At 46.1% G+C, this 25,786-nt stretch overlaps 1 protein-coding gene across 2 annotated transcripts; it reads left to right on the top strand.

The window, feature by feature from the left end:
- Positions 1-935: 935 nt before the first annotated feature.
- On the top strand, positions 936-25,651 carry LOC118779611 (UTP--glucose-1-phosphate uridylyltransferase). 2 transcript variants are annotated; one of them, XM_036531795.1, is made up of 10 exons: positions 936-1,097; positions 3,947-4,074; positions 5,627-5,734; positions 17,853-18,038; positions 19,695-19,828; positions 21,375-21,672; positions 21,964-22,161; positions 23,407-23,649; positions 24,757-24,861; positions 25,076-25,651. In XM_036531795.1, the coding sequence occupies exons 2-10, from the start codon at positions 3,976-3,978 to the stop codon at positions 25,181-25,183; spliced, it is 1,479 nt and encodes a 492-aa protein (XP_036387688.1). In that variant the 5' UTR covers positions 936-1,097; positions 3,947-3,975; the 3' UTR covers positions 25,184-25,651. The 2 variants fall into 2 exon arrangements, with proteins under 2 accessions (XP_036387688.1, XP_036387681.1); XM_036531788.1 differs by lacking the exon at positions 936-1,097 and adding an exon at positions 1,492-2,138.
- Positions 25,652-25,786: the final 135 nt, after the last annotated feature.

The following is a 25,786-nucleotide window of genomic DNA, read 5'->3' on the forward strand; positions in this document are numbered from 1 at the left end:
CAGTATTGGGGATCATAGAGTACACTGTCTAGATGTTTCACCTGAATGTCTTATTTAATCTCTCTCACAGTATAAATGTATTATGTATGTTTATTAAATCGCCACAAATAAAGGCATCTGCTAAGCATATTCAATAAGGTGAACTCAAGCCTTTTTAGCAAATGAATGGCCTTTGAAAGGTCTCGACCTCAGTATTTGGAACATTCAGTCAATAAATATGTATTTGCTGCAGTACGAATTGTCACAAAATTCTGGAGAGTGTGTGTTTACTCGGTTTATCACAATATATATATATTATAATGGTTACACATTACCTCATTATAATTTTGATTCTAATGTTAACTTTCAAGCATGGCGAACTTAAGCGCACCGTATATTTTCTTATGTGAAAACCTATGTGTATGATACAGGATATCACATGGAGAATCGTTTTTCACATTTTTTATTTTAAATATTTATTTTATCATGCATTGTGTCACAACGCAGTAATGTGATAGGAATATTATCAGCAAGTCTGTGCGACATAAATCAAATAAATCATATCTATGATAACATGATAGTCTATTACGAAAAAACGATTATGTTAAGAAGAGCCATGCGGAATACGAACAACATTTAAACGTGACCTTACACATTTACGAAATCTATAATTATATGTATCAATCATCGGCCACAGATCGACCCCGGCATGCTCAGAAGTGTCTAGTCTACGGGGGCGAGTTATACAAAGTCGCCGGTCATTGGTCAGGAAAGAGGCGTTTCAGGGCAGGATTTCACCGTTTAAAGTACTCTGATTGGATGACATCGGTTGCATTCCGTTGTGATTGGTTAATGTCCATGGGCTCCGCACTCCTTTTGTACGACACTTCCGTTAACGAGTTGGTTACTGACGTGACTGCAGACGGCACTTTACGAGAAACCTGATTTAGGGAGAATACATTTCAGTGCAGACCAGTTACAAGGGCGATGTGCTGTCGTAAAACTTGAGGTTACTCGCCCTAATCACAGGTTAGAGGTTGTCGTACTGAACTGTCTACAGTAGTTAAGCACCTTGCCCTTTGGAGCCCTGTTGAGGAAAACATAATAATTATTAAAAGGTGGGTAATGGCTGTTTCAGAGCATAAATAAACGTCTTGCTTGGAAACGAGTAAAAAGGCATGTAATGTTAATCTAGCCTCTGCATTCCCTCTGTCTTCCAAGTGCAATTCGATGCTACGTTTTGGAGTGTTATTAGCTTGAGAAGAATGTGGACTCGACCTGCCCGTGTGATAGCTGCTGCTCTTCAAAATACAGCTTGTGTGTGCATGACCTGCAGTGATCATTGTTGCGTAGCCTGCAATACTTTGATACGCAAGGTTACCCCCACATGGCTTTGTGTTAAAATGGTTAATCATTACATATAAACCGGGCCTGTACGTGTTCAGAACTGCCCCTACGAATGAGGGGGTTGGACATGATATGAACAAGGAAGTTGTGTTAAGAAAACCACAATACGGTAAAAGGGGGGTGGGGGCGAGGGAGATCAGCTTTGAACATGCTGGAGTTTCAGAGTTTCAGCCAACCAAGAAAACGTGACGTGGTTTATTTATCTTATAACAGGCTTCATTCGGAATAGCATAAATTTGCCAGAATACTTCAACAATCTATTAATTTTGTACGGTATTACTACATGTATGGTACGGGGGCGTCCAACACTAGTTCATCGTAGCCTATTACCAGGAATACAGTAGTTGGCAATTGGGACGTTTTTTTTTCGGGTTTTTTTTTTTTGGGATGGACTGAAGTGGGAGGAGAGAAAAGATGTGCTTCATTTAAAGGGTTTGTGGTTATGTGTGAATAAAACGAGATGAGGCTGGACCAATTGAATGAATGATCGGATCGTTTTATATACAAGCGAATGCGTTGTCGCTTGCATGCTGCTTTGAGCTGTGAAATGTGCAGCAGAAGGATGATTTTGACCAATTAGTTGTATGCTCCGGACATTACAGTAACCGTGTTTGCAGCTATTTCTAAATCTTAAAACGAATTTATTTGAAAGCAGAGACAAGTACTGACTGGATCATAAAAAGAGTCACGGTTGTATGATAATAATAAAATCGTATATACTAAAATAAACAAGATGTCGCTTTACGTTGAAGGTAAGTTGCTCAGTGAAGATATTGATTCATATTATGTTAGTTATCCTAAACAGAAGAAAATGGTAAAAGGTAGCCTAACTGATGTAGTAATATATGGGATATCTGAATCCGGCAACAAGATCTGTGACACGGACATATACATGATTGACTGCAGGTATGGACATTTACGAAACTGGAGAGATCGACTGCTCCGACACATTTGTCGTGCTGTGTCACAACAGAAGAGCCCTTTTAGTGGATGGAAGTCACAAAGCTGTATAAATTCAATTTGGCGCAGCGCGAATCGAATGATAGTTGCTGTATCCGAACGTGTTGAAATTCTCAGCCGTTGAATTGTGACAAGATTTGCGACAGTCCTGCCTGTAACTGTGTGTTGCCATACTTAGGAGATTTCGAAGAAACCGTTGGGCTCAACAGTACATATTTAGTTTTAAGGTATCTTCTTTTGGTTGTTCCAGTGCTCCTTGTACGCATATAACTCAATGCGCTCAGAAGCTGAACTCTCACCCTGTGCAGATGTTTCTTGTTACTCAGTATTGAAGTTCACAGCGTCCTAAACGGAATTGCATGTATTTATGTTGTGTTATGAGAGCATAACATATCAATGGTTTTACAATTATTTCAAGTGTAAACCTTCGCCCTTTAAAGTCTCAGTAGCACTGACAACCATAACAGCTAATTTATTAAGTAATAATATAAATACAGTTTTTTGGGGGGTTGATTTTCCACAGCAGAAGTTGTAAACAACGGTTAGCTTCATGGTATTCCATTTCAGTCTGCAAGTTTCTACTTACAAGACTGAATATTGAAAACGCAAGTTTATTGTTGCACATAGCACGTTGGCAGATGTTGTCAGTGAAGCTAATCTGTATTCTTTGCAAATGGAGCAGCATATTCACAGACTGCAAAGGGCATGGTTTAACATTGAGAGAAAGAAACATGTTGGTCAGTGTTTCAGTGGAGCCTTTCAGTGACTGTTCTAGTTTCAGTCCAAGCCCTGTTGATGACTCAAGAGCTGTTTTTTGGCCAGATATCTGAAACATGTTATTTCTCCAATGAAGTAGAAATGAAAGAATGTGTGTAAATGTTAGTGTAAACCCTTGTGCATTGCACAATGAAATATGAACCCTGATTGTACAGTGTAGTACACTAACCATTTGAAATGACTCAAGATATCATTCAGGCTTAATGTGTCTCTCCCATTCTCTGTCAGTTCTGAACTTCAAAAACATTTGTACATTTGATTGCATGATTGTGCATAGGAAGCTGACAGATATGTGGTTCAGGGGTGAGAGGTGAGAAGTTGTCAGTCCTGAACTTCTGCCTTTCCTGTGCGAGCAGTAGCATCCGCTTTCTTTGGGCCCGTAGTTTTCAGCCAACAGTGACTTTAATATGGCCTGAAGAATGCTGAAGGAAAAAAAAACAAATGAGAGATGATGAAATCATGGAGAGAGGACTACACAAACACCGCACCCTCTTTGGTCACACTTGGGATATAAAGCTGCAATAGGCAGAAAATGCAAAAACATGCAAAAGAACTTGCATCTCAGTGTTTGCAATTTGTTTTCTCCTTCCATTCACACATGCAGCTCTACCTTTTTAAATTGACTGCCATAGATAATATTGACACGTATGGGCCTTGTTCACTTACTGTCAAGTCTGTATACGGTTAAAGCATCAGTGCAGTTTAGCGCTGTGCAGTGCATCATGGGATTGCACCTAAAAACTGATGTTTGTGCAAGGTTTGATTTTTTTTTTTTTCTGAATTGGATGCTTGACTGATCCCCTTCCCACCCCTTTCCCCTCAGGTTTAAGCAAGAGGGCACCAAACGGCGGAATGACAGAGTTTCAGGAAGTGATGCGACAGCAGCTGGAAAAGTCCATGCACAAAGAGCTGGACAAGCTGCTGTCCACTGGCAAAGGCGATGCGGTGCAGGTGAGCACAGCCCTTTGGGGCAAGGGTCATGCTCAATTTGCGGGAACCTCAAACCAAGCCTGATAAGCCTTAATCGCAGAAAAATGTAAGGCCTTTCTAAAATTTAGAGAGTCAGATTTTTCAGAGGTCCTACATTGAATGAATATGTGTAATAGAATGCTGTTGCTCTGTTGTGAATTTGGAACGTGCCTCTGTCCAGGCTGGTGTAGGGACACAGTCGAAATCCATCTCAGGGAGCGACACGGCGTGATGTATGTCTCCACAGACACTCCTCACGTAGTAGCTATCTTACTGAGACACGAGGGAAAGGGTGACACAGAGGTTTCACAATGCTGACCCGTATCCTATTACTGTAGGGACAAGACGTTCACGGACGTCTGTTTCTCTCTCTGGCCAGTTACTCGCTATCCCTCCCTCTCTCTCCTTCTTGCTCCTACCCTCTTCCCAGACACGCATTTAAGCCCCTGTCCCGTATGTGAAGGTCACGCAGTCCCATCAGGTCCGCTTTCTTTAGAAAAGCTTTGCGGTCTTTGCGGTCGAGTTTCCTGCCTCTGCAACGTGTCATTCACAGTGCGTCTATGTCGCAGCAGTCCCACCCCACCCTCCCTCATTCAGGGCCGCCCGCCACCGGCCAAAATAGCACGAACAATCTGACACTTGCAGCTTTAAAAGCCCTGCGAGGCATGGTCGATAGAAGTACACTTTATTCATTTTTGCACTTTTTAGTAAGCGTTTAAAATCCACATGAAGCGTCCTGGAGTTTGTGCGCAGGAAATAAAGTGCGGCAGACTCATAATAAAGCTGCTGGCGAAGTTTCACAGTTCAGAGAACTGTGGCTCCCTCTCGCATCCCAGCAGCTCTGTGAGAGTGCACATTCAACTGATGAGAGGAGCAAAACCTGCAATTAAAATGTGCTGAAAATCCAAGGAAGTCCAAGAGACAGTGAGATCAGGCAGGTTGGCACATTAACGATAATGCCGAAGGGAGCTCTTACACTCTGAACCCAGCGACGACATCAAAGTAGCGGAACAGTTGGGTGGGGAATGCTGGCATCTTAATTATGAGAGTGCATAAAAGAGGATTCAGATGCTCTCTGTGGAATGTGTTTATGCTTTCAGTGTCAGATGCGAAAACCCATAAAGCTGAATGTTTATTTTTTTTTTTAATTCAAATGTGCCAGGACTACTGCCTTCAGCTATGAAACGGTGTTATACTGCTGGCGGCCCTTATATACCATTCAATTCTAATTATGTTTAATTTATGAGTATATTATTCTTTATCATTAGGCTTATTATTGCTTCACTAATGGTATGAAGTGCATGGGCTGGGAGGATGTGAATTTGTGGGTTGAAAAGTGGAAAGTGGTGGTGGTGGTTTGAAAGTGGTGGTGGTGGTTTGAACAATAACAATAATGCAATGCAATGTAATGTCTGGTTATCTGGCTCTGTTGGGCCCCAACTTCCCTTCAGACTTGACACCATTGCTCTACAAATGTTGTGCAAGACGTGTATTGTTCTTCATACAGCTAACAATTTATTTATTTCTCTTTTAGATTTCCAGAAGGGACTTTGAGGGTTTCCAGAAGCTATTCCACAGATTCTTACAAGTGAAAGGCCCTTCTGTGGACTGGGCGAAGATTCACAGACCCCCCGAGGACTCGGTGAGTTAGAGGAGGAACCACAAAAGTACGGGTTGAACTCTGCCTCACTTTGAGCAGCACTTTCTCAGAGCACAGAGATCAATGGAAGATTGATTTAGCAGAATCCATCTACTGGCTGCTCGCAGTTCACTGTAGGCAGAGGTGACTTCCTCGCTATCAGATAAAGAATAGAGACTAGAAGATGCAGGTACCCACACAGGCTTCCAAGCTGAAATGTATGCTTCACATGTTAGGCTATGTGGTGTGTGCGGTGAGGCTATAAAAAGCGTGTTTCCATTTGTATAAACACGCGTCTCATTGTAACCCTATGCACAGCGTTTGAAGGCAATGCAAATGTCACTTCAAGATGGAAAGATTATGCAGCTGACGGTTTAAATGAAACTCCAGAATGCCAGCATATAGTAACCATATGGCCAGCACCCCAAGTGAGACAATTAACATGTTAAAGGGAGACTATACTATGAAACTACCTCTAACATTTGAAGGTTTTGTGAGTAACAGAAAAATGGCCTCCGGGCACAACAGCACGTATTTGTCATATGCGATATGGCCACCAAAGCATGTGCCCCAACTAGCTTTAATTCATACGTGTCAGGTATATCCCAGTGTGAATATTCCTACATAACAAGATTAAGATTGTGCAAGCCATATATGGAGAATTATAAATGGCTGTTGTGTGCATCTGTGTATATTCACCGTATAAAATATGGTCACCACACCTTGTGGACTTGCATATTTTAATCCACATAACAGTGCATGATTATTGTAGCTAAATATGGACGTTTTAGGACATGAGAAAGCTTTCTACCAGATGAATGTGTTTTCATTGTAATGAGTTCACTTATGAAAGCAATGTCACGTAATGAAACACTGCAGTATTTAAACACTATGTTCACAGAAAAATGGCAATGACACATGGCTGTGTGCATGTATGATTTATGAAGAACAAAATTTGAACATCAGTGGGAAATTGTGGTTGCAGATATGTGTGCCAGAAAAACAAGATGCTGTTTTTGCGTTTGATGGGTAGGCAAGCATTAACAGGCATAGCTGTGAAAATAACTAAAGTAACTATTTTGTTTGTCCATAAATTTTGAAATTGTGTACACACCCCTTTTCAATATCTTATCATCCTTGGTTCACTGCAAGCAGTATTTGAAAAACAACAGCGTTTTGACAGCTGTATTGAGCATGATAAAAAGTGCATTGCCAGACCATCCCCATATTGTGCTGTGTTTCTGCCAGTTTCTCAAAGGTTGCTGTTTAGTTCTGCTGTGGAGAAAAAAAATAACGGGAGAAAAAAAGCCCTGGCAAGAACAATAGGCCTCTGCCGCCCTCAGCTTGTGAGCTTAAGTTGCTCCCCTGAAGGTGTCACCGTAACTGTCCTCGACGCCCTCTGTGTGAATGCCGCCCTACTGCTTGCATGGAAAGTAGACCTGCAGGCGTGTGAACTCAGACATGGGTATCCCATAATTACCCGAGACGATTTTCATTCACACTCGACGAGGCGTGTGCCACAGTGTAGGCTTCAGAACGCTTCCAAAAGGTACATTCTGCCTCTGGAGCGCAGAACGCGAAGCGCTTCGCTGGAACCAAGAGGCAGATGGCCGGCTTTTTTCGAAAAGGAGGAGGCGAGGGAGAGGGGCAGCCGCCTCTGAAACGGGAGTCGCGTGAGGGGGTGGGGGAGGGTGGGGGGGGACGGGGAGGTGGGGGGGCTATTCAGCATTCCCTCACCCAGCAGCCAAAGCTGGGACAGAGAGGCCAGTGTCTGGTTTCCTCTGTGGGGCCTGTTGCCAGGGCGCCTGCCCAGCCCCGCCGAGCCAAAGACCCCCTTTCATAATCGAGGGAGAGAAAGAGAGAGGGAGGGAGGGGAGGGAAAAGAGAACTGGGAAGGGAAAAGAGCGGAAGGGAGGAGAATCAGAGAGTGGAAGGAAAAATTTAAGAAGGGGGCAGTGAGAGAGACAGAGTGAGAGAGTGTTTCTGAGCTGGACTGCATGAGAGAAATCTCATGTGTGCATTGGTGCATTAGTGATGAATGGGTCTAACTGCACTGGATCGCACATACGGGTCAGAACTCTGTTCTGGGCTGTGGAAGCACGACGAGATGAATGTGAACGCCCCGCCAGCAGACCAAAAGATGAAACCAAATACCAGAAAAGGGTGTGTGAGACTGTAACTGCCACCTGCGTGACATTTCAATGCCTTAGTCTCCCCCCTTACACTCCTTAAATATGCATGCATAAAGAAGGTTACTGTATTAATAGCCTGACCTCCCCAGCATTCGAAAAGCAGCCTAAGGGATCTGGCCCTGGCTGACATTTATGTTTCACCAGCAGGCTAATGACACTGCCACAGGTCACCTCCCTCTCCTTGTTCTGATCCGGGGGGGCAGCAATGTATCCTCTGAACTTCAGACATGGGGCATCAGACAGTTATTTTTGGAAAACGGAGAGCAAGGGGGCCAGGGAATGTGTAACCGTATCGCGCGTGCTGTTGTGACACAGAGACCGTTTGCATTGAAAGTCCGAACATGACTCCCACTTGGACTTTAAATGAATGCACTGTGGAGTCCTTTGTTTTTATGTTTTAGAGCAGCGTTTGCGCTTTTCTTTAATGAATGTTAATGCGAGCACTCTCGAATGGGTTTAATGCGTTTTCTGCTGTCATTTGAGGCCGTGCAAGATTCCGGAACTCTCTCTGGGGTCAGTGCACTGGAAATGGCCTTTTTCAATATTAAAATGTGGGAACTGTTTGAGGAAAGTTCTGAGACTGAGTTGCACAATGTTGACTTATGTGTTCTGCAAATGTACAAACAAGCACCCAAGACAGAGTCAGCACAAACAAGCCAGTCCTCAGGCCTCTGGCACTGCTTTCTCAGAACCCTCAACCTACTTCGCTTTGCCCTGAGTAAGAGGTTCATATCCCTGTAGAGCGCAAGCCTCAGACGGGGCTTCTTTCTAAAGCATTGCTAGGGATGAGTCTTGAGAGTGTTGAGAGCCATGACGATAGCCTAGGCTGGCTGTTCAGTACCTTAAACCAAATTTCACAAGCTCCTCCCATCTACCTGTACTGAAGTAATGAAAGAGGTCATCATTTAAACCGGCGCACTGTGAGAGGCACATTGACAAGGTGTGAGTTTTGCCGTCTGCTGTTCACTTGGATTATCGCTCCTTGGAGGCACACAGTTTGCAGAGTTACAGGTCTGAATGTTTTAAGGCCCTCCTCCAGGCTAAAAGCAGAGAGTGAATTGAGGACAGCGGGGGTGAAACGAAGGAAACGGGGGACATGGTACAGGAAGTGTCACTTTAATAAGGAACAGGCTGATTTCCTCTCTTGCTTCGCTGCTGTCTCCAACACCGTCTCTATGTCTCCACAACCGGAACAAACAAAGAGAACTGACAGGGGGAACGGGCCAGAAAATAACCCCCATTTCCACATTTTATCCAGCTTTGGTTGGGTTTGTTCAACATGCCTAACACCAGCACTTCCCAGTTCAGCTCCAGCATTGCGTATATTTTGACGGCCTGGGCTGTAACCTTTCAAACACACATAAAACTACCTTGCAGATGTTGTCAAATAATTCAAACAATGAGATGTTGTCAACATTCCTGCCTTGTTGGACAGTTAACCAGGTTGATGTTGTAGGTTTGACATCGTCAGGCTCTGGATCTGACAGTTAGAGGGTTAAAGTCTGTAAACTGCACCAGAGATGAAATCCACACTGAGACGTCAGCAGTGCGTTGGAGCAAGGTTCGGGTGACGTTACAGAACGTCACCTGTGCAAGGTGCTCATTTTGCAGCGCCTGATGGATTGAGGCATATATCAAACTGCGGCTAGAAGGGGGGGTGCGGCCTCTGTTTCGTATTGTCACGGTGACGCGTGGAAAGCTTGGGGGTACTGACGGGCAGGCGCTCCCCTGCCTTTCACCTGAGTCATTACCTGGCTGGATCCCAGCCTTCCCTCCTTGGGCACTTTGAGCGCAAACATAAAGAGAAGTCATCCAGTCAGCTGGCACAAGTCGCAACAACAATAACGGAGCAACACGACTTAAGGCTGTGTCACGACTGAGGCTGGATCAGTACAGTCAGTCAGTACACGACTGAGCGAACCAACCGTGAGAGAGGAAGGTGTGATGGGGAGGACCTATAAAAGGGTAGGGATGGACCGCTTCTGCCTGCGCTAACCCAGGCCAATTTGTTAATCAATATTCTAAAGATTGGGGAGCTGTCCGCTTTGGTCAGTTTATGAGAGGTGTGTTTCCTCTGGGGACAAACGAAGCCTCTCGTATTAGTTTTTGTCCTTCTGATATGAACCAAAACTTTGAACCACTTACCTGTAACACCACAAGAGGGGAAACGGCTCCATGTCTTACCGGTCATAAGCCCAGGCACTCTTTTTCTCTCATGAGGTATGTACCTTTCATACCTCTTGTGTAATAGTACTATTCAAAAGGACGACCTGTCTCACCTGTGGGAGAGAGAGCTGTGCTGAATTGTGTGAATTGATACTGTTGACGGTGCGTGTCAGAAATGTGTTGAGGTGCCCCGTGGAAACAGCTCAACCTACTTAAAGGAACAATGGAAAGCTCTCAATATTCAGTGAAACCCAAGAGCGCCTGTTCATTGTGTGTGAACTGAGGTAAGTCGGAAGACTGGGATGACAGAATGTCCGTCCTCCAGCAATGACGCACAAATCCTTGTTTCCAAACGATCAGCCTGTAGTTTGTCAGTAAAACTGGGATGAATAGCAAAGCAGCTTACATGCTTTTGGGTACAATTTGGCTAAAGTGGTTACACTTTCTCCTAGTGTGGCAGCACTTTCTTGCATGTTTTATTTCCAAAGTGGCTTGGCTCCACACTACACACTAAGTGCAGCTTTTTCTGTTGCTATTCCCAGTTCTCATCTTATTAAACTTTAAATTGTGCTTTCTCTAGTCGTGTCAAATACCACATAGCCCGGGTCTTCCCCTATTGAAGGAGCGACATTAATGTGAAATATATTGACATGGGAAGGGGTTACTTAATTTTTTGTGCTTTCAAATAATGCAGTGGGAAGAATCAAAGAGGCTTTGGTAGGTGTGCATGGTCAACATCTGTTTGTTGTGTGGGTGTGTCAGAACGGCATGCGGTGGGATCCGGTTGAGGGTGGGATGGACACAAGCTGGTCCTTTCAGAATGCTTGTGCATTTGCCATTTGGTGCACACAACAATAGGGAATGGGGTGTTCCCAAATTAAGCTAATATTACCTTTGAATGAACAACACTTTAAAGGCTCATGCTGTACCTGAGAAGAAGCGTGACTCTTAACTGTGAACTAGACTGCTGTGGAATATTGTGTTTTGCAAACTTTCACAGCAAGGGCCAGATCCTTTAGCCAGGTGAATCTACTCTCTTGTTTTATACAAATAACTGTGGTTGGCGCTTTAGGGAAGGTATGTCATTATATGTTTCCAGAAGCCAAATACCTGAGCGAGGTTTACAGTAGGCGTGTCCTCTGTGTTTAAGAGTGTTGTAGCAGTATAATTTCTTCTTGATTTTCCACATGATTAAATTGCTCATTTTCAATCTCACGATGACTTGACAGGCCACTGCGGCACAAGTCTGAGTAACACATTTGCGCAAGTGGTAAAGACACTGAAATTCATTCCACAAAGTCGAGGGCAGAGTACCGTAGCCATTGGGTTGAATCTGGGCCTTCATCTCCTGCTTTGTCTTGAATGTTGGATGCAGCTTCTGAACTTGACTTGATCGCAGTGAGAATGCCGTGTTGGGTTTAGGGAGTCTCCTCTTTCCACTCTCCCGGCCTCCTGCTACGCGACACAGAACAGTCTCTGTTCCCTCTGTAGTTACGGAGGAGGTGCAGCTCCCAGCTTAAGTCATGCGGCCTTTTTGTATCCGTTCCAGTTTAGAGAGAGGAGCCTGCCGCTGCTTACCTGTAGCCTGCACCGGAGAGTGCTCGGGAAGGGGACAGAGCCATTATGAGTGAGCGTGATGTAAGAGCAGGTGTTCTTGCACAGCTGCTTTTCTGCCGAGGGGAGTCGATGGGATGTTGGTCGTGCTTTTTGTCAGCAAGGCCTCGCGGAACGTTGGGTCTGAGGAGCCTCACAGTGACCCCCCCCTCCCTCCCTATCCAAACTGAGTCAGTGTGGCCCAGGTCAGGGCAGCACAGGGATATCAGAATCCCGCTGATAGCCCAGGAAGAGAGCCATGTGGTGTGGCAGACCCTGCGTGAGCCCGCTGCCCCCAACCCAACACCCCACCTCTGTGAATATCCCCCTCACTCCCTTCTGTCTCCGCATTCACTCTCCCTGTCAGTGCAGTGGGAAGGGGCTACATAGTGCAGGAGTTTAAGCTAAGGGCACAACCATGCTGTCTATATTTACCCCTGTCCTTTTTGTCCTCTGAGTCAGACATTCGTCTTCCTTTCATCTGGCGTAGCCTCTTACTCACACAAAGCGCAACACAACTTCAACAAAATCTCATTTCCTCTTTGATGAAACCTCTTTTTTATCTGCAGGTGTTTGGACCTCAGAATAAACTCTAATGAAAGGGCAAAGTTCTTATTTATTTATTTTAAACTTCATTTAACCAGGAAGGTCAACTGACTGTGAGCATTCTTTCACAGCGATGACCTGATAGTTGCAGGGAATGAAGGGGATTGTGTAGGCAGTCAGCTATGAGGAGGATAGTTAGGTGGATGTTGAGAGGCAGTTTGGGAATTTGACTTTAACACTCACGTTAAGACCTCTACGTTTTCAATAGGCGCCATTGAATCTTTACCCACCATAGTGAATAAGGACCTCTTCTGAAAGGTGGCACCTTCCACAGCACAGTGACCCAACACAGAATTGGAGTAGTGGTTACTTGACCCCTACTGGCCCACCAGCACCACTTCCAGCAGCAACAAGGTTTTCCCAGGAGGTTGCCCAAATCCAAATCCGACCCATTCAGCTTATGCTGAAGCCTACACAGTGTTGATGATATGTTTAGAAAAGATGACATGTAGACAGTCCATCATTTGTGTTCCATTTGTGGAGAACTGTGTGAAATTACCTTGTTGGGGAAGCCCCGGAGGTCCTTCATTGTAATGTCGCTGTGCAGTGAAAGCCCTTGAGGTTCTCTGTGGTAATTTTGCTGAGCATTGAAAGCCCTGCATGTCCTTCACAGTGTTGGGTGACTACCAGGCATTTTATGGTTCTTTGCCCTGGTCTGGGTTTTTATGATTCCTTTCATTACTCAGGAGTCAGGACCCTCAGATACTTAAAACCTCAAACTAATGATTGCCTGTTTTTTTGATTTTGCCAGATAAAAGCGGAAGTAGGGCGTGGTACGCCCGCTTTGTGTGTTGGTAAGCATTAATCTGCCCCTCAGACGTAGAATCCTTGGATGAATGGTGCCCACAGTCATGTTTGGTTTAATCTGAAAGAGGTTCAGGTGCCAAATACTTATAGTATTAAAGAACTCAGCCAATCTTAAAGTTACTTCTGAAAAATAGTAACATCCCGATAGACCACAACTGCAGAGGGTTGCCATCTCCCCCTTCTCCCCCTCCTGAGCACAATCAGCGTGTGTGTTTGTGTGCGCGCGTGTGTGTATGTGTGTTTCTTTGTGTGTATCTACGTGTTTGGATCACTTACCCTTTTATACCCCACAGTAATTGTACCCTCATGTCATGAGAAAAATGCTGTGTGATAACGTGTATTTCTCAATATAGCAGCAACCATTACCACCATTTTGCCAGTTCCTCTCAGTCAACTCTCTCCTCTCAATCCATGCCTATTAATGTTTGGTGTCATTGCGAAGCTCATGAGGAGCTGAATGTAACAATGAGAATCTCGAAAATATATGTGGTATTTCCAGATGTTTGAGTCTAAAGCACACAATTAAGTCCGGAAGAAACTTCCAGCCACTCCCCCACCATAAAATTAATTATGCGTGGGCCAGGGAGGTGGAGAGAGCTTCTTCTTAAGTCAGGCCTAGAACAGGCCTCGATGCTCAGTCTTACGCTCAGTTATCCGTTCAGTCATCCAGTCCGTGGTTCAGTTTTGGTCTGCGCAGCTTGGCTCAGTTTTTGCTTGTGTTCCGTCCATCTGCTCAGTTTCTCCTGCAACTTTTTGAATTTTTCCTTTTGGGGTTTTGCTGCTATTTTGAGTGGTTCCTGTCTTCTTCCTCGGGAGAGATAAACAATTGGCTTGGCTAGTTTTCTCTTCATGCAGTCATTCATCCATTCTGTGATCCATCCATATTCTTGTTTGGTTTATTTCTTCATGTAATTTAGTGTCTGTTAAGGTAGTGGACCAGGTCTGTTGCCCTGACTCTGAATTTAGTTTTTGTCTTAGTGTAACTGTTCAATAAACCTTTTTAATTTATTCCAGTTGTGATTGTATATTTCTGGCAAAGGTTGATCCACCAGACTGCTCATTTCCTATCAATGAATTTGGTGATTTAATTGATAATTAATATCTTTAATAATAATTATCAAGCTAAATCATTTTTTTTAAATTATTTTACATGTTGATTAAGTGAGGAGTTTTTGGTGCCATTTGTGTTCGGTATTCAGAGTGCCGGACGATAAACAAGGGCATTAATTTCTAAAACCGCTGGGTTCACACCATTTAATTTTTATTAAATTCTCATTTCCCTGTACAACAGTAATGTTGCTGTTCAGTGGAAGGGCAGTATTCTGGAGCTGGTTTGGTAACCCCTGTCTCTGAAGTACAACCTAGCACAGACTGGCAGGCACAGAGCAGCAAAGCTCCAGTGGTGTCATCCAGCCAGTGACCTTCACAAGTAAATTTCAGGCTTTTAGGATAAAAGGTGCATTTTGCTAGCATGTTCTGGGGTAAGCAAACACATTGTCACCTCAGACATGTGGCGTATCATTACATGCAAAACCAGTTTTCCACCTACCGAGGGGGAAGTGATAGCCCAGACTTGTACCTGACCAGTGATGAATGGATTGTGGGGAAGGCGTTGTTTGTTTATTAAAATATTTTTTGCAAGAGCGTGACATGTGAACGGGCTCACATTGCTGTTTTAAATATTTTCATTTTGTTTGAATTTTGTTTACTAAGCGGACAGTGTTGCCCTCCTTTCTGAGGCAGGACATTTTGGAGCTGCTGGGGAGGTCAGAACTGGCAACGCTCCAGTATGCAATGCAGGAAACCCCCCACGCAGGGGGAGCGGGTTACTGTGAACACTGCTCCGGGGAGGGCCGAGAAGGCAAGATTCATGCCCATTTCACACCCAGAACACTTCGGTGTGACTTCGGTTCAACAAATAAGGGCTGAAGTGAAACGCAGAGCAGCAGACCCTGTCTCTCTCAAAGTCAAGGGTTCCCTTTTTATGCAGCAGACACAAGGTATCTCAGCTCAAGGGCCCTGGGGATGCCGCCGACAACATCATTTATGACAACGGTCATATGTTGCTCATAAGCAAGATTCTTACTGTGCCCCGCTCAGCTGACCCAAAAATGAACCACGTTGCATTTCCCGTGGTGACATTCATGCAATGCAATGCACCGTCTTTAATAACTGCGTGCCTGTTGCATCTCGGCCCCAAGCACTAATCACCTGCACAGTTTTCAGGTAACCTATTATTGCAGGCAGGAAAGAGGTGGTTAGTGCTAAGCCCCTTCCCTTTCCCTCCATACCAAATGGTGACCCTTCCTGCTCTCCCTCTGAAGACATTACATTAGTCTGCATGTTACCGTCTGTAATGAGGATAGGAAGTTCTGTAATGGTTCTCTAGCTAGGTGGTATGAAACGGCTGAACCTGGTGGGAGATGACCCGGGACAAATTGAAATGCTTTTAAAAAAGCTTTTTTCTCCATGCTTCTGCATTTTCTCCTGTAATGTGCCTGTCACAACTGTTGTAGGGTTTATAAGGACTGTACAAGACTGAGCAAAAGTGCATTGAGAAACAGTGGTATATCCTTTTACGATCGTGCTGTACCTTACATGATGATAATGGTGATTATTATTATTATTATCATTATTTTCATTGTTATTTGTAGTATTTATTTGCTAAGCCTTTATCCAGATCAGCTTGTATATCTTACATATCCATTTATGCAACTGGATGCTTACTGAAATAATTTGGGTTAAATTCCCTTGCTCAAGGGTACAGTCTGGGTCCCCACTTTAAACAGAAAGTGGTCTTGTGTCTTTCCAACTATACCACACTACTACAGGAATGGGAATGACAGTCTCAATTTATAGAATTATGAGCCATTCCAGGGTTTATAAGCAGCAGCTTGGCTGCACCCAGTGGAATCTGCCTTATGGTGGCTTCCAGTCACTACACTGACTTGCTTGAATCTGCGTGCCTCCAGCTCTAACGGCTCAGGCCGGTTGTTGCCACCCCTGTATCCATGGCTGCGCTGCCTGTTTTTGAGGGTTCATCTTAGCAGTCAGTACTTTTCCGTTTGGACAGCTGTCATCAAGGCTCCAGTGTGCGGAGTCACTGTCTCATTGCGTAACCCGGGCCTCGTGCCAGACTTCCGGCACATCCCTCCCCGGTGCGATGACAGAGGTCTGCTCCCTCCGCTCCCTCTAATTCTGCACGTCCGCCATGCAATCCCAGCAGATCCCGAATGCCCTCACGGGGCTTTGTGAGATCGCCACTGCCGCCCTGTTTAAATGACTTCACTTTATTTGGAACGGGCCAGAAAATGACAAATATCTGTGTCAAACTCCAGAAAGCCGCCGTGTACAAAAGCATCGGTTTGTGTGCCTTTTTCTTTTCTGTGGTGCTGAGCAGCGTTTAAAGTGCAGTGAGGGACGCTGGGGGCCCATGCAGTCTCTGCGCCTTCGCTTGAGTGAGGGAGTGTGAAAATCAAGGCTGCTGGTAACTCAGGAGCCAAATCAAAGTGTCCCGACCAATAGGCTCTTGCAATCAGTGCCCACGCTCTGAGGTTGATACAAAAAACCCACAAGGGGCTCTACAGCGGGAGATTGTCCCCACGATCACACTAATAACGGTGTGACGTTCATACTTAGAAATCACCTGCGTCAGTCTTTCTATTCTGAAGAGAGCCGCTGGGAGAGAGTTCTACAGAATAGTTTTAAAAAAAGCAGCCTTTTTCACGTGGTTCATGTTTGACTTCCCAAAGAAACTTTTCTTTTACGCTCCTGTCAGTTCATCATTTCTGCATCCACCTCCTCCATCTATCTGTATGGACCACTACAACAGGAGCAGATTTGTGGTAAATGCGCCTCTCACGCAGCTCAGCGATATAGGGGTGCGTAAGCCGTGGCCCAGCGCGATGCTTCAGCTGTCTCCTCCTCAGGCCTGTCCTTGCTGGATACTCGGAGGACGCCGAACCTGTGCAAAAGCGATCGCTAATGACCCGATGGAAGCGTTTCTCGCGTTTCCTGAGGGGGTGACATCTGGAAGCGGCCGGCATGTTCACTCCGAGGCTCGAGAGGAAGCTCTGACAGGACGCACACGGCTCACATTCCCCCTCATGCGCCCCCCCCCCCCATCCATAGCCCTGGCTCTCATGTGCTACCCACACCGTTTAATTAGCACAGGCAATATGGGGGATGCAGAGAAGCACTTTGAAGCTGCGCGTTTGCTTGGGAGCGTCTCCTAAGCAAGCAAACGAGCACCAGATGACCTCTTGTTTGATTTTAACAAGGTGTTGTGAGCCTTTTCCCGTCCTCTCTTGTCACTGACCCATATCCCCTGGATCCAGTATCATGTAACAGGAGTAGCCATGCTAGGAGGGGTTTTTGTCCTGGTTTTTTTGTTCTGTCTGCTATTGTTCTTTCCCCTTCACCCCCCCCCCCCCCCCCCCCCCGAGACTTACCCTGTATCTCGCAACCATTACATACAAACACCAGCAGCCGCATGTTATGTTATTATCTGAATTCATAGAGTCTTCATTCTATTCCTCCCCTGAGACATAATCCATTCTGCAGCACCAAAACCATTAGGCATAAAATCCCATGAGAAGACTTTGCATTGAGTCTGCAGTTTTATCCCTGCCATCCTGATATAAATCCAATTTGCATTTTTTCCCCCCTCCGTCTAACCCTGCTACTATCAGACCAGACAGCCAATCGCGGTGTGGATAATGTTGTTTCTGGCCGCTCTCGCCCCATCTCGTCCGCAGATCCAGCCCTACGAGAAGATCAAGGCCAAGGGCCTGCCGGACAACATAGCGGACAGCCTCAACAAGCTGGTGGTGGTCAAGCTGAACGGCGGCCTGGGCACCAGCATGGGCTGCAAGGGGCCCAAGAGCCTGATCAGCGTGCGCAACGAGAACACCTTCCTGGACCTGACCGTGCAGCAGATCGAGGTACGGCCCCCGAGCCCAGTTTCACACAGGCAGCAGCACACGCAGGCTGTGGGGAAAGCTAAACACGTTACCCATAAGGATGTTAAAAATACACTGAAATTACGATTTTATTGTAGCTTCTATGCGAACAGGCACACTAACAGCTAACACTGGATGGAGAACGTGGTGAAGACTCAGTCAGGCGTAATTTGACAGCCAGCACAGGAGCAGAAAGTCAGAAATAATATAATATGATAAATATGTTTTTCAGATTGAAAATTTTAACCCTCCAAAGTATTTTCCATATTAGTTGACATTTCATGGTGCCTCTCTGTGCTGGTCGTGTGGCTGTGTACTTACAAGGGCAGCACAGGACATCAGCAGGGCCTCTGTGTTTGGTTAGAGTAAACACACACAGACAGCCTGGTATGAACCCTGGGCCTCCGTGGCTACATAAAACCACATTCAGACCCCTTCAGATTTATAACCACATGCTCCAGTCTCCATCTTCACCCTGTTTTTCATTGGCTAAAGCCCAGACACATGGTTTTATTTAACTGGGCAGATTTTTTGCGCAGCATCTTGGAAGGGTGGTTGTTGAAGGGTTTTTTTTTTTTTTTTTTTAAAACTTTCATCGTGTTTTATTGTTGGTCAATCTGAAAAGGAGGGCTTTGTGTTCAAGCTCGGCAGGGGAAGGGTCTTGGCCTGTATTGCTGTTGGGGAACACAGTGCTGTCTGAGTATGTAGAAGGAGAGAGGAGGTGGCCGGTGGCCTACAGGGGGCGCTGCTCTCAGCACACCGGGTCCTGTGTTTGTCATAAGAATAATAAGAATAAGAAGTACTTTATTAATCCCGAAGGAACTTTGAGTGTCACAACTGCACCGTCCGGCACACATCAAAAACAACAAAAAAATAAATTGAATAAAATAAATAGAGAGGTATAAAATACAACAAATAGAAAGAAGTTTGTGCAGTCATGCATGTGATACTAAATACTGTTACTACACTGCAGCCTAGCTAGGATAGCTGTGGAGTGTATCAGCTCGGATGTGATGGTAGAATGAGGATAGGCTAACAGCTCCTTTGCATAATGAGCTTCTGCACAGCTGTTCTGTTACATAAGCGTTACATTCATACATTTTCTCTAGATTAATTTCTGCACCTCTGAATCTGTAAATCTTATTATGTGGCTGGTAGCATGTGCCATTCTAACTTAAATGACTGCAACTCTTGCTTTCGGTTTATTAGAAGGTATCTGTTGGTGTAGCCCAGAGGGTCAGTTGTGTTTCATTTCAGTCAATTCAAGGAATTATTATTATATTTTTTTTAAATATTTTTTTTCACAGAAAATGTCACGTCAGTTCATTTCAAAATGTCAGTTTGTTTCTTGAATTGTTTCAATTGAAAAGGAATCGACCCCGACTCTGGTGTGACCTGTGCCATTTGGTTTGTCAGGGTGGCAGTGTCTTCATGTTTCATAAAACTACAAACAACACAGTGTTTTTGCTATCTGTTATGTTACATAGACTACACATCACACACATGTACATCTGTTCAGTAACCTGCTTAAAAGATGGTTAGTGAGTTCAAGCAAATGTATTATCAATGTAGTAACTGTGTAGTAACTTTGAGGCATCCCCTTCCCCTTTAAACCAAGTCTTCTCTGCCATTTCCCAGCACTTGAACAAGACCTACAACGCTGATGTTCCCCTGGTCCTCATGAACTCTTTCAACACAGACGAGGACACCAAGAAGATCCTGCAGAAGTACACACACCACAGGGTGAAGATCCACACCTTCAACCAGAGCAGGTACTGACCACCAACACGCAACACACTCACCCCACACAAATAATCCCCACATAGCGCTAACCTTACCGCGCACACCCCAGCCCAATAACCTCCGCATTGTCCTAACCTCAACACACTCACCCAGCCAGAAAACCCCCCACTAAGCATTCGCCCTAACAGAGTAAGTACAGACCGCTAAACCTGTTCAAATAATGTTGTTTAAGCTTTATGTTCAGTGAAGTAAAACTCACTGTTAACTTGCGGTTAACTTTCTTTTCTCCATGTCCAAAATCTGCCCTGCGATATCAGATCATTGGCAAGCTCCAGACAGTAATCAGTACATTTAAAAGGTTAATACAGAGGAAAGAAACATAGAATCAGTCCAGATTCAATTTACCGGTTGATTCAGTCTCAGAGGTGGTGTATCAATTATTCAGGCTGGTCTCCCGGGGGGTCGGCGTTGTGTGCGTTTGGTTTGTTGGCCTCTGCAGGGGCGAAATGGGTCGACGGAAATAAGCAGTAGACCGGTCCTTATGCGGAACAGATGGGCCCCCACACCTCGCCAAGGGGAGGGCTTCCTCACACAGCCCAAACGGCTGCTTCTGTTTCAGTCCGGTGTCATGCAATACGCCGCGGCATTGTGCTCTGAGAACTGCGTGCTGCGTATCAGTGAACGCAGGTTTAACGTGCTGTTCATAATGCCCGGCACTGACCGCTGGTGGCGGAGTGCGAAAGGTTAATGAGAGGCCACCGCAGTAATACGGAACGCATTAATATTTGATGAGAGGGCTTTCATAGGAGAATTTATCACAAGGCTCACTTGCCTCGGGGATACAATTAAAATGAAGCCATATGTTGAACTGCTCCTATTAAAAACAACAACTTGAATAAATGTATCGCAGACTGGGATGCTGGGAAGTCGACGTTGGGATGAGGGATTTTTCATGTCGGCTTGAATTTACAGGTCAGTTTCTGACCTGAGATTTTAATGGTCAGTCATGGAAGTGGGGAAAAGGGTTTTCAAAACGTGTAACCTTTAGGGCACTGTGCTACTATCATGTTTGCTCATGGTTTACTCTTGGAAAGTGGTCAGTCGCACCATGTGATCTGATTGGTGGATTCATCACCCCCTGCCCCACCCCTCCTCAGTCATGTGGACTCCTGGCGCCTGGACTGGGTTCACCTGCCAAAGAGCTACTTTGATGTTTACGGTGTGTGAGCTTGTTCCTGGTAATCACTTTAATGAGCATCTTATCACCCAAGCCATTCCAAGCCTCTTTTCACCATTATTGCTCACTTTGATGTTGCTGTGTGGTGCTGTAATATTTACTGTTTGGTGGGAGAAGTGTGATCATTGTGTCTGATCATTTTACCTGTGTGTCTCTGCTTTGACAGGAGCAGTACTCAGTGTATCTTTCCCTGTTTAAGTTTCTGGGAATTTTCAATTATCACAATATTACTGGGAAATCATAAGACTGGAAGAGCGTTTAAAAGTTTTTTTTTGAAGATCTTGGCAAATTTTCGGGCTCACCCTCCGACCCTCCCCCCTCCGTCCGCTCTCTCTCAGGTACCCGAGAATCAACAAGGAGTCCCTGCTGCCGGTGGCCAAGGACCTGGGGACGACAGGCGAGAACGCAGAGGCCTGGTACCCCCCGGGCCACGGGGACATCTACAACAGCTTCTACAACTCAGGCCTGCTGGACCAGCTGATCGCCGAGGGCAAGGAGTACATCTTTGTGTCCAACATTGACAATCTGGGAGCCACCGTGGACCTGTACATCCTCAACCACCTGATGAGCCAGCCAAACGGCAAGCGCTGCGAGTTCATCATGGAGGTCACCGACAAGACCAGGGCCGACGTCAAGGTAAACCGGACTTTTCGTCAACACACTCCCACTGTTACTCCGCTGATGTGTCTGTCAGACTGTCAGAGGATGTGGCTTGGGAGGACTGAAGAATGCCTTGTTCTTTCTTGGGTGGGCTGGTTCGGTTTCTTTTTGTATGAAGTGTCTGTTACATAAGTTGTCTGTTACACTGGAATCAATTGCTTTTGGAAAAAAAAAATGGTGAGATTGATCTGTACAGGAGATTGATCTGGTCTGCATGGATGTTTAAAAAGGCAGTGAGTGGAATTGCGAGGTCTTTCTCCTTGGCAGGGTGGCACGCTGACTCAGTACGATGGTAAGCTGAGGCTACTGGAGATCGCCCAGGTGCCCAAGGCCCACGTGGACGAGTTCAAGTCCGTCACCAAGTTCAAAATCTTCAACACCAACAACCTGTGGATCTCGCTGCCGGCCATCAAGAGGCTGCAGGAGCAGAACGCCATGGACATGGAGATCATCGTCAACCCCAAGGTGAGGAACAGGACCGGGGCCAGGGAACCGAGACCGGTCACCAAAACGACACATTTACTGTGGCAGATGATACCAAGTGCAAAACAAGGAAGGGAGGTAGTTTGGTGGTGGCGGGATTGGGGGCAACTTAAACACCCAGACAGGACTCGCTCTTGAGGACGAGGTGAAGGGTACAGAAATGTGTGCAAGCGGCTGCCTTCTGAATGAGCTGCCTGTGTTCCTCCACTGATCCTGGGCCCGGGGGGGTGGGGGGGGGGGGGGTCGTGCGATCCTGCGATCCTGCAATGCTGAGGTAAAGCCCCAGAGACGGCCTGCCTACTTCTAGCAGGGCTGTTAGGGGAAGGGGAAAAGAGCATTAGCTAGCTGAACCGCGGCGCTGCGCAGAGAACATCCCTCTGAATAAATCGTGGGGACGCGTGGCGAGGCTGCCTCGTTTCGGTGCGGCGCTGTCTGCAGGGCCGCTGGGAGCTCCTGTTTGTTTACACAGAGAAAACTGTGGGACGACTGCTTCCTGCCTCTGCTAATTGGGTGCCATCCTGATCTGGGTACAGTTTGCGAGGGAGAGGGAAGTTTATTTCAGAAACCCATTTTCAATGCTCTTATTACAGAGGCATAGTCTGGAGTTTCAAAGTGTTCTGTGCACCCTCCAGATAATGCCCGTAGCTGTAGTGATGTTGATGGTCAGATGATAGTATTTTACTGTTGCCTCCCTATTTCTTGTAATTTCTGTTGAAATTTCTGTTTCCCTTGTAACATACAGAACTTGGCCTTTCTCCAGAATGTATGGGTGTGATGTTCTTAAGTGGTAGGGAAGTATGACTTTCTAAACCCCATAATGGGTGGGACTGTCATTTGCTTTCATTTGCCCTGCACAAAGTGTTATGCTTGGCTAGCAGAGCAAGGAACAGATCCAATGTGGGATTCGTGAAGATCGTATATTCCTACCAGTGAGATTGGGAAGGGCATGTTATTACACTCTCTGGCTCACCAGGGTTCACACCCAGTGGTAATTATATATATGATATTATTCACCACACAGTGGTGTGTTTGGCAAGTGGGCAAATATTGTACTAATTCTGCTGTCTCTTTCCCCTACGTTTTGTATTTCATAGAGTATGCATAGTCATAGTGTCCTTTGTGAGCGCGTGTGGTGGCCGTAAGCTTTCTGTGTATAGTAATGGTGTCCCCTCTGTGAGTGAGTGTGGTGACCGTGTCCTTTCTCCCGCTCTCCCTGGCCGGCACCAGACCCTGGACGGCGGGCTGAACGTCGTCCAGCTGGAGACAGCCGTGGGCGCGGCCATCAAGAGCTTCGACAACGCGCTGGGCATCAACGTACCCCGCAGCCGTTTCCTTCCGGTCAAGACCACCTCGGACCTGCTGCTGGTCATGTCCAACCTGTACAGCCTGGACGCCGGCTCTCTCACCATGAGCAAGAAGAGGGAGTTCCCCACCACACCCCATGTCAAGCTAGGCAGCTCCTTCACTAAGGTACAAGGCCCCGCCTCTGCCGAGACCTGCACCGCGCGGGGGCAGTTCACCATGGCGCCAGTCCGTTTTGCAAAAGACTTTTTGGAGCTGAGATCTACCAAGGCTGAGCTGTGACTTGCACAGCTCAGCCTTGGTAGATCTTGGTAGGTTAATGCACAGGTACTGCGTTAACCTGTGCATTAAGGTACAATGTATAGCAGTATGGCCCCTGTGACGGAGTGCCGTCATTACGGTTGAGTATGCGCTTTGACTGCCGTGTAGACCCGGGTTCAAGGCCGGGTGGGGTGACTTCTCTCGCCCTTCGCTACAGGCCCCTGTTGGTCTCATTTGTGTTACTTTGTCTCCATACATTTCGTAAGAATTGGGAAGGGCGTGATTGGGTCTATTATAGTGAATGTTGAACACACACACACAAATACGCAGGACAATACAATGCAGACAGTACACTATGGACACATAACCCATTTTGCAATTGTTCCCCTGAAACCAAAGTCAGGGATGAATATTGCCTGTGGTCTTACGAGCGCTGTTCTACGCGCCAGCGTTTCCGTCTCAGAGGATGAGAAACAGCACAGACCGGATTGGCGGCTTTTCCTTGGAAGGCGAAACTCTGAAAAGGGAAATTGATTCATCCTCTCTCTTTGCCCTTTTGAATTTTAATCCTGGGCGTGTTGCGAGCGTTTCCTACAGCTCTGGGAGTGTTTACCTCCCCTGAGCTGGAGCCATGTTTAATGAGGCCGTCAGCGCGAGTCTGCCGTGACAGCCGTATTTCTGCACGCGCACAGAAGAGCCGACACACATCACGTCCCTGAGAACGGGAAGCCACCCCTCACCAAACACGATAACCGCCACTGCCCTGTCAGTCTCTGACAGCTGCTAAGCTTCCGCAGCACATAGAAGTCGCATCATGTAGGACATATATGTCTCTTTGTGTGCAATACAGTATTACAAGATTAATTCATTACTTTTGCCTGTTACATTTTTTGAGGTGTCAGAAGTGATGGATTACAAATGGGTTTGGGAATGTAGTTTTTTTTCATCACCACATTAACACAGACTGCAAGTGCACAAGCCAAGCGTTTTGAGCGTCTCTCTTGATTGCCGCAGGTTCACGACTACCTGACGAGATTTGAGAGCATACCTGACATGCTGGAGCTGGACCACCTGACGGTGTCTGGTGACGTCACCTTTGGAAAGCAGGTTTCCCTGAAGGTAGCATTCAACCTTCCGTTCACCGTGCTAGTTATTAAAGCAGGTTGTTCAGCTGATGTAATCACCTATATGATGTATGCCTTCTTTTCAGTATCATATTGGAATGCAGCTTCCTGCAATAGCAGGAATTTTTTACCAGTGTGATTGCCCTGGGCCGTTTTCCCACTCTGTGTTACACCTTCTCCCCTCCTCTCTCACTCTCTCTGCACATCAGGGGACAGTGATCATTATTGCCAATCACGGAGACAGAATCGACATTCCGGCCGGAGCCGTGCTGGAGAACAAGATCGTGTCTGGCAACCTGCGCATCCTCGACCACTGAGGCCTCCACGACAGTCTAATGGAACTCGGAGACAGCCGAAAATGATCATGCGCCCTAGACTGTTACACAACGAGAGAGGGAGTCACCCGACATTTTACGCGTGTCAGATTTTAGACGACGTCAGTCATTTTTTTTTTTCCTTCTCCTCGGCTGTCACCCCTCTCGGTCTTCACTGACCTCACACCTCAGCCTGCCTTGTGTGCAAAGATGTACCCTCGTAGTCCGTGTCATATTCACACTTTTTCAAAGAGAACACGACCAGTATTTCCTGCAGTCTCGCTTATCACCAATGATTTCGCCACACAGAATCGAAGGGGTTTCTCGCAACCTAAAAACACCAGCAGGAAGCAGTCTGCAGACACAGTGTCAGGAGAAGAAGATCTTTCATTGGCAGGGTTTCCAGCTGCACGCTCTGAGCCTCCTGTGGATTTGCGCGTTGTCCCGGACCTGAATAAAGTGCAATATTGATTCAGTGCATCTGCTGTGTGTCTTTTGGGGGGTTACCAAGGGGATGTAGTAGAAATGAAAAGCTGTAAGCGACTAAGTTCTGAACACAATCCCCTCGCATCCTGGTTTAGCTTTACTGTAATGCAAAAACCAGAA

The sequence above is a fragment of the Megalops cyprinoides genome, chromosome 1 (assembly GCF_013368585.1).
Source record: "Megalops cyprinoides isolate fMegCyp1 chromosome 1, fMegCyp1.pri, whole genome shotgun sequence".
Taxonomy (NCBI): domain Eukaryota; kingdom Metazoa; phylum Chordata; class Actinopteri; order Elopiformes; family Megalopidae; genus Megalops; species Megalops cyprinoides.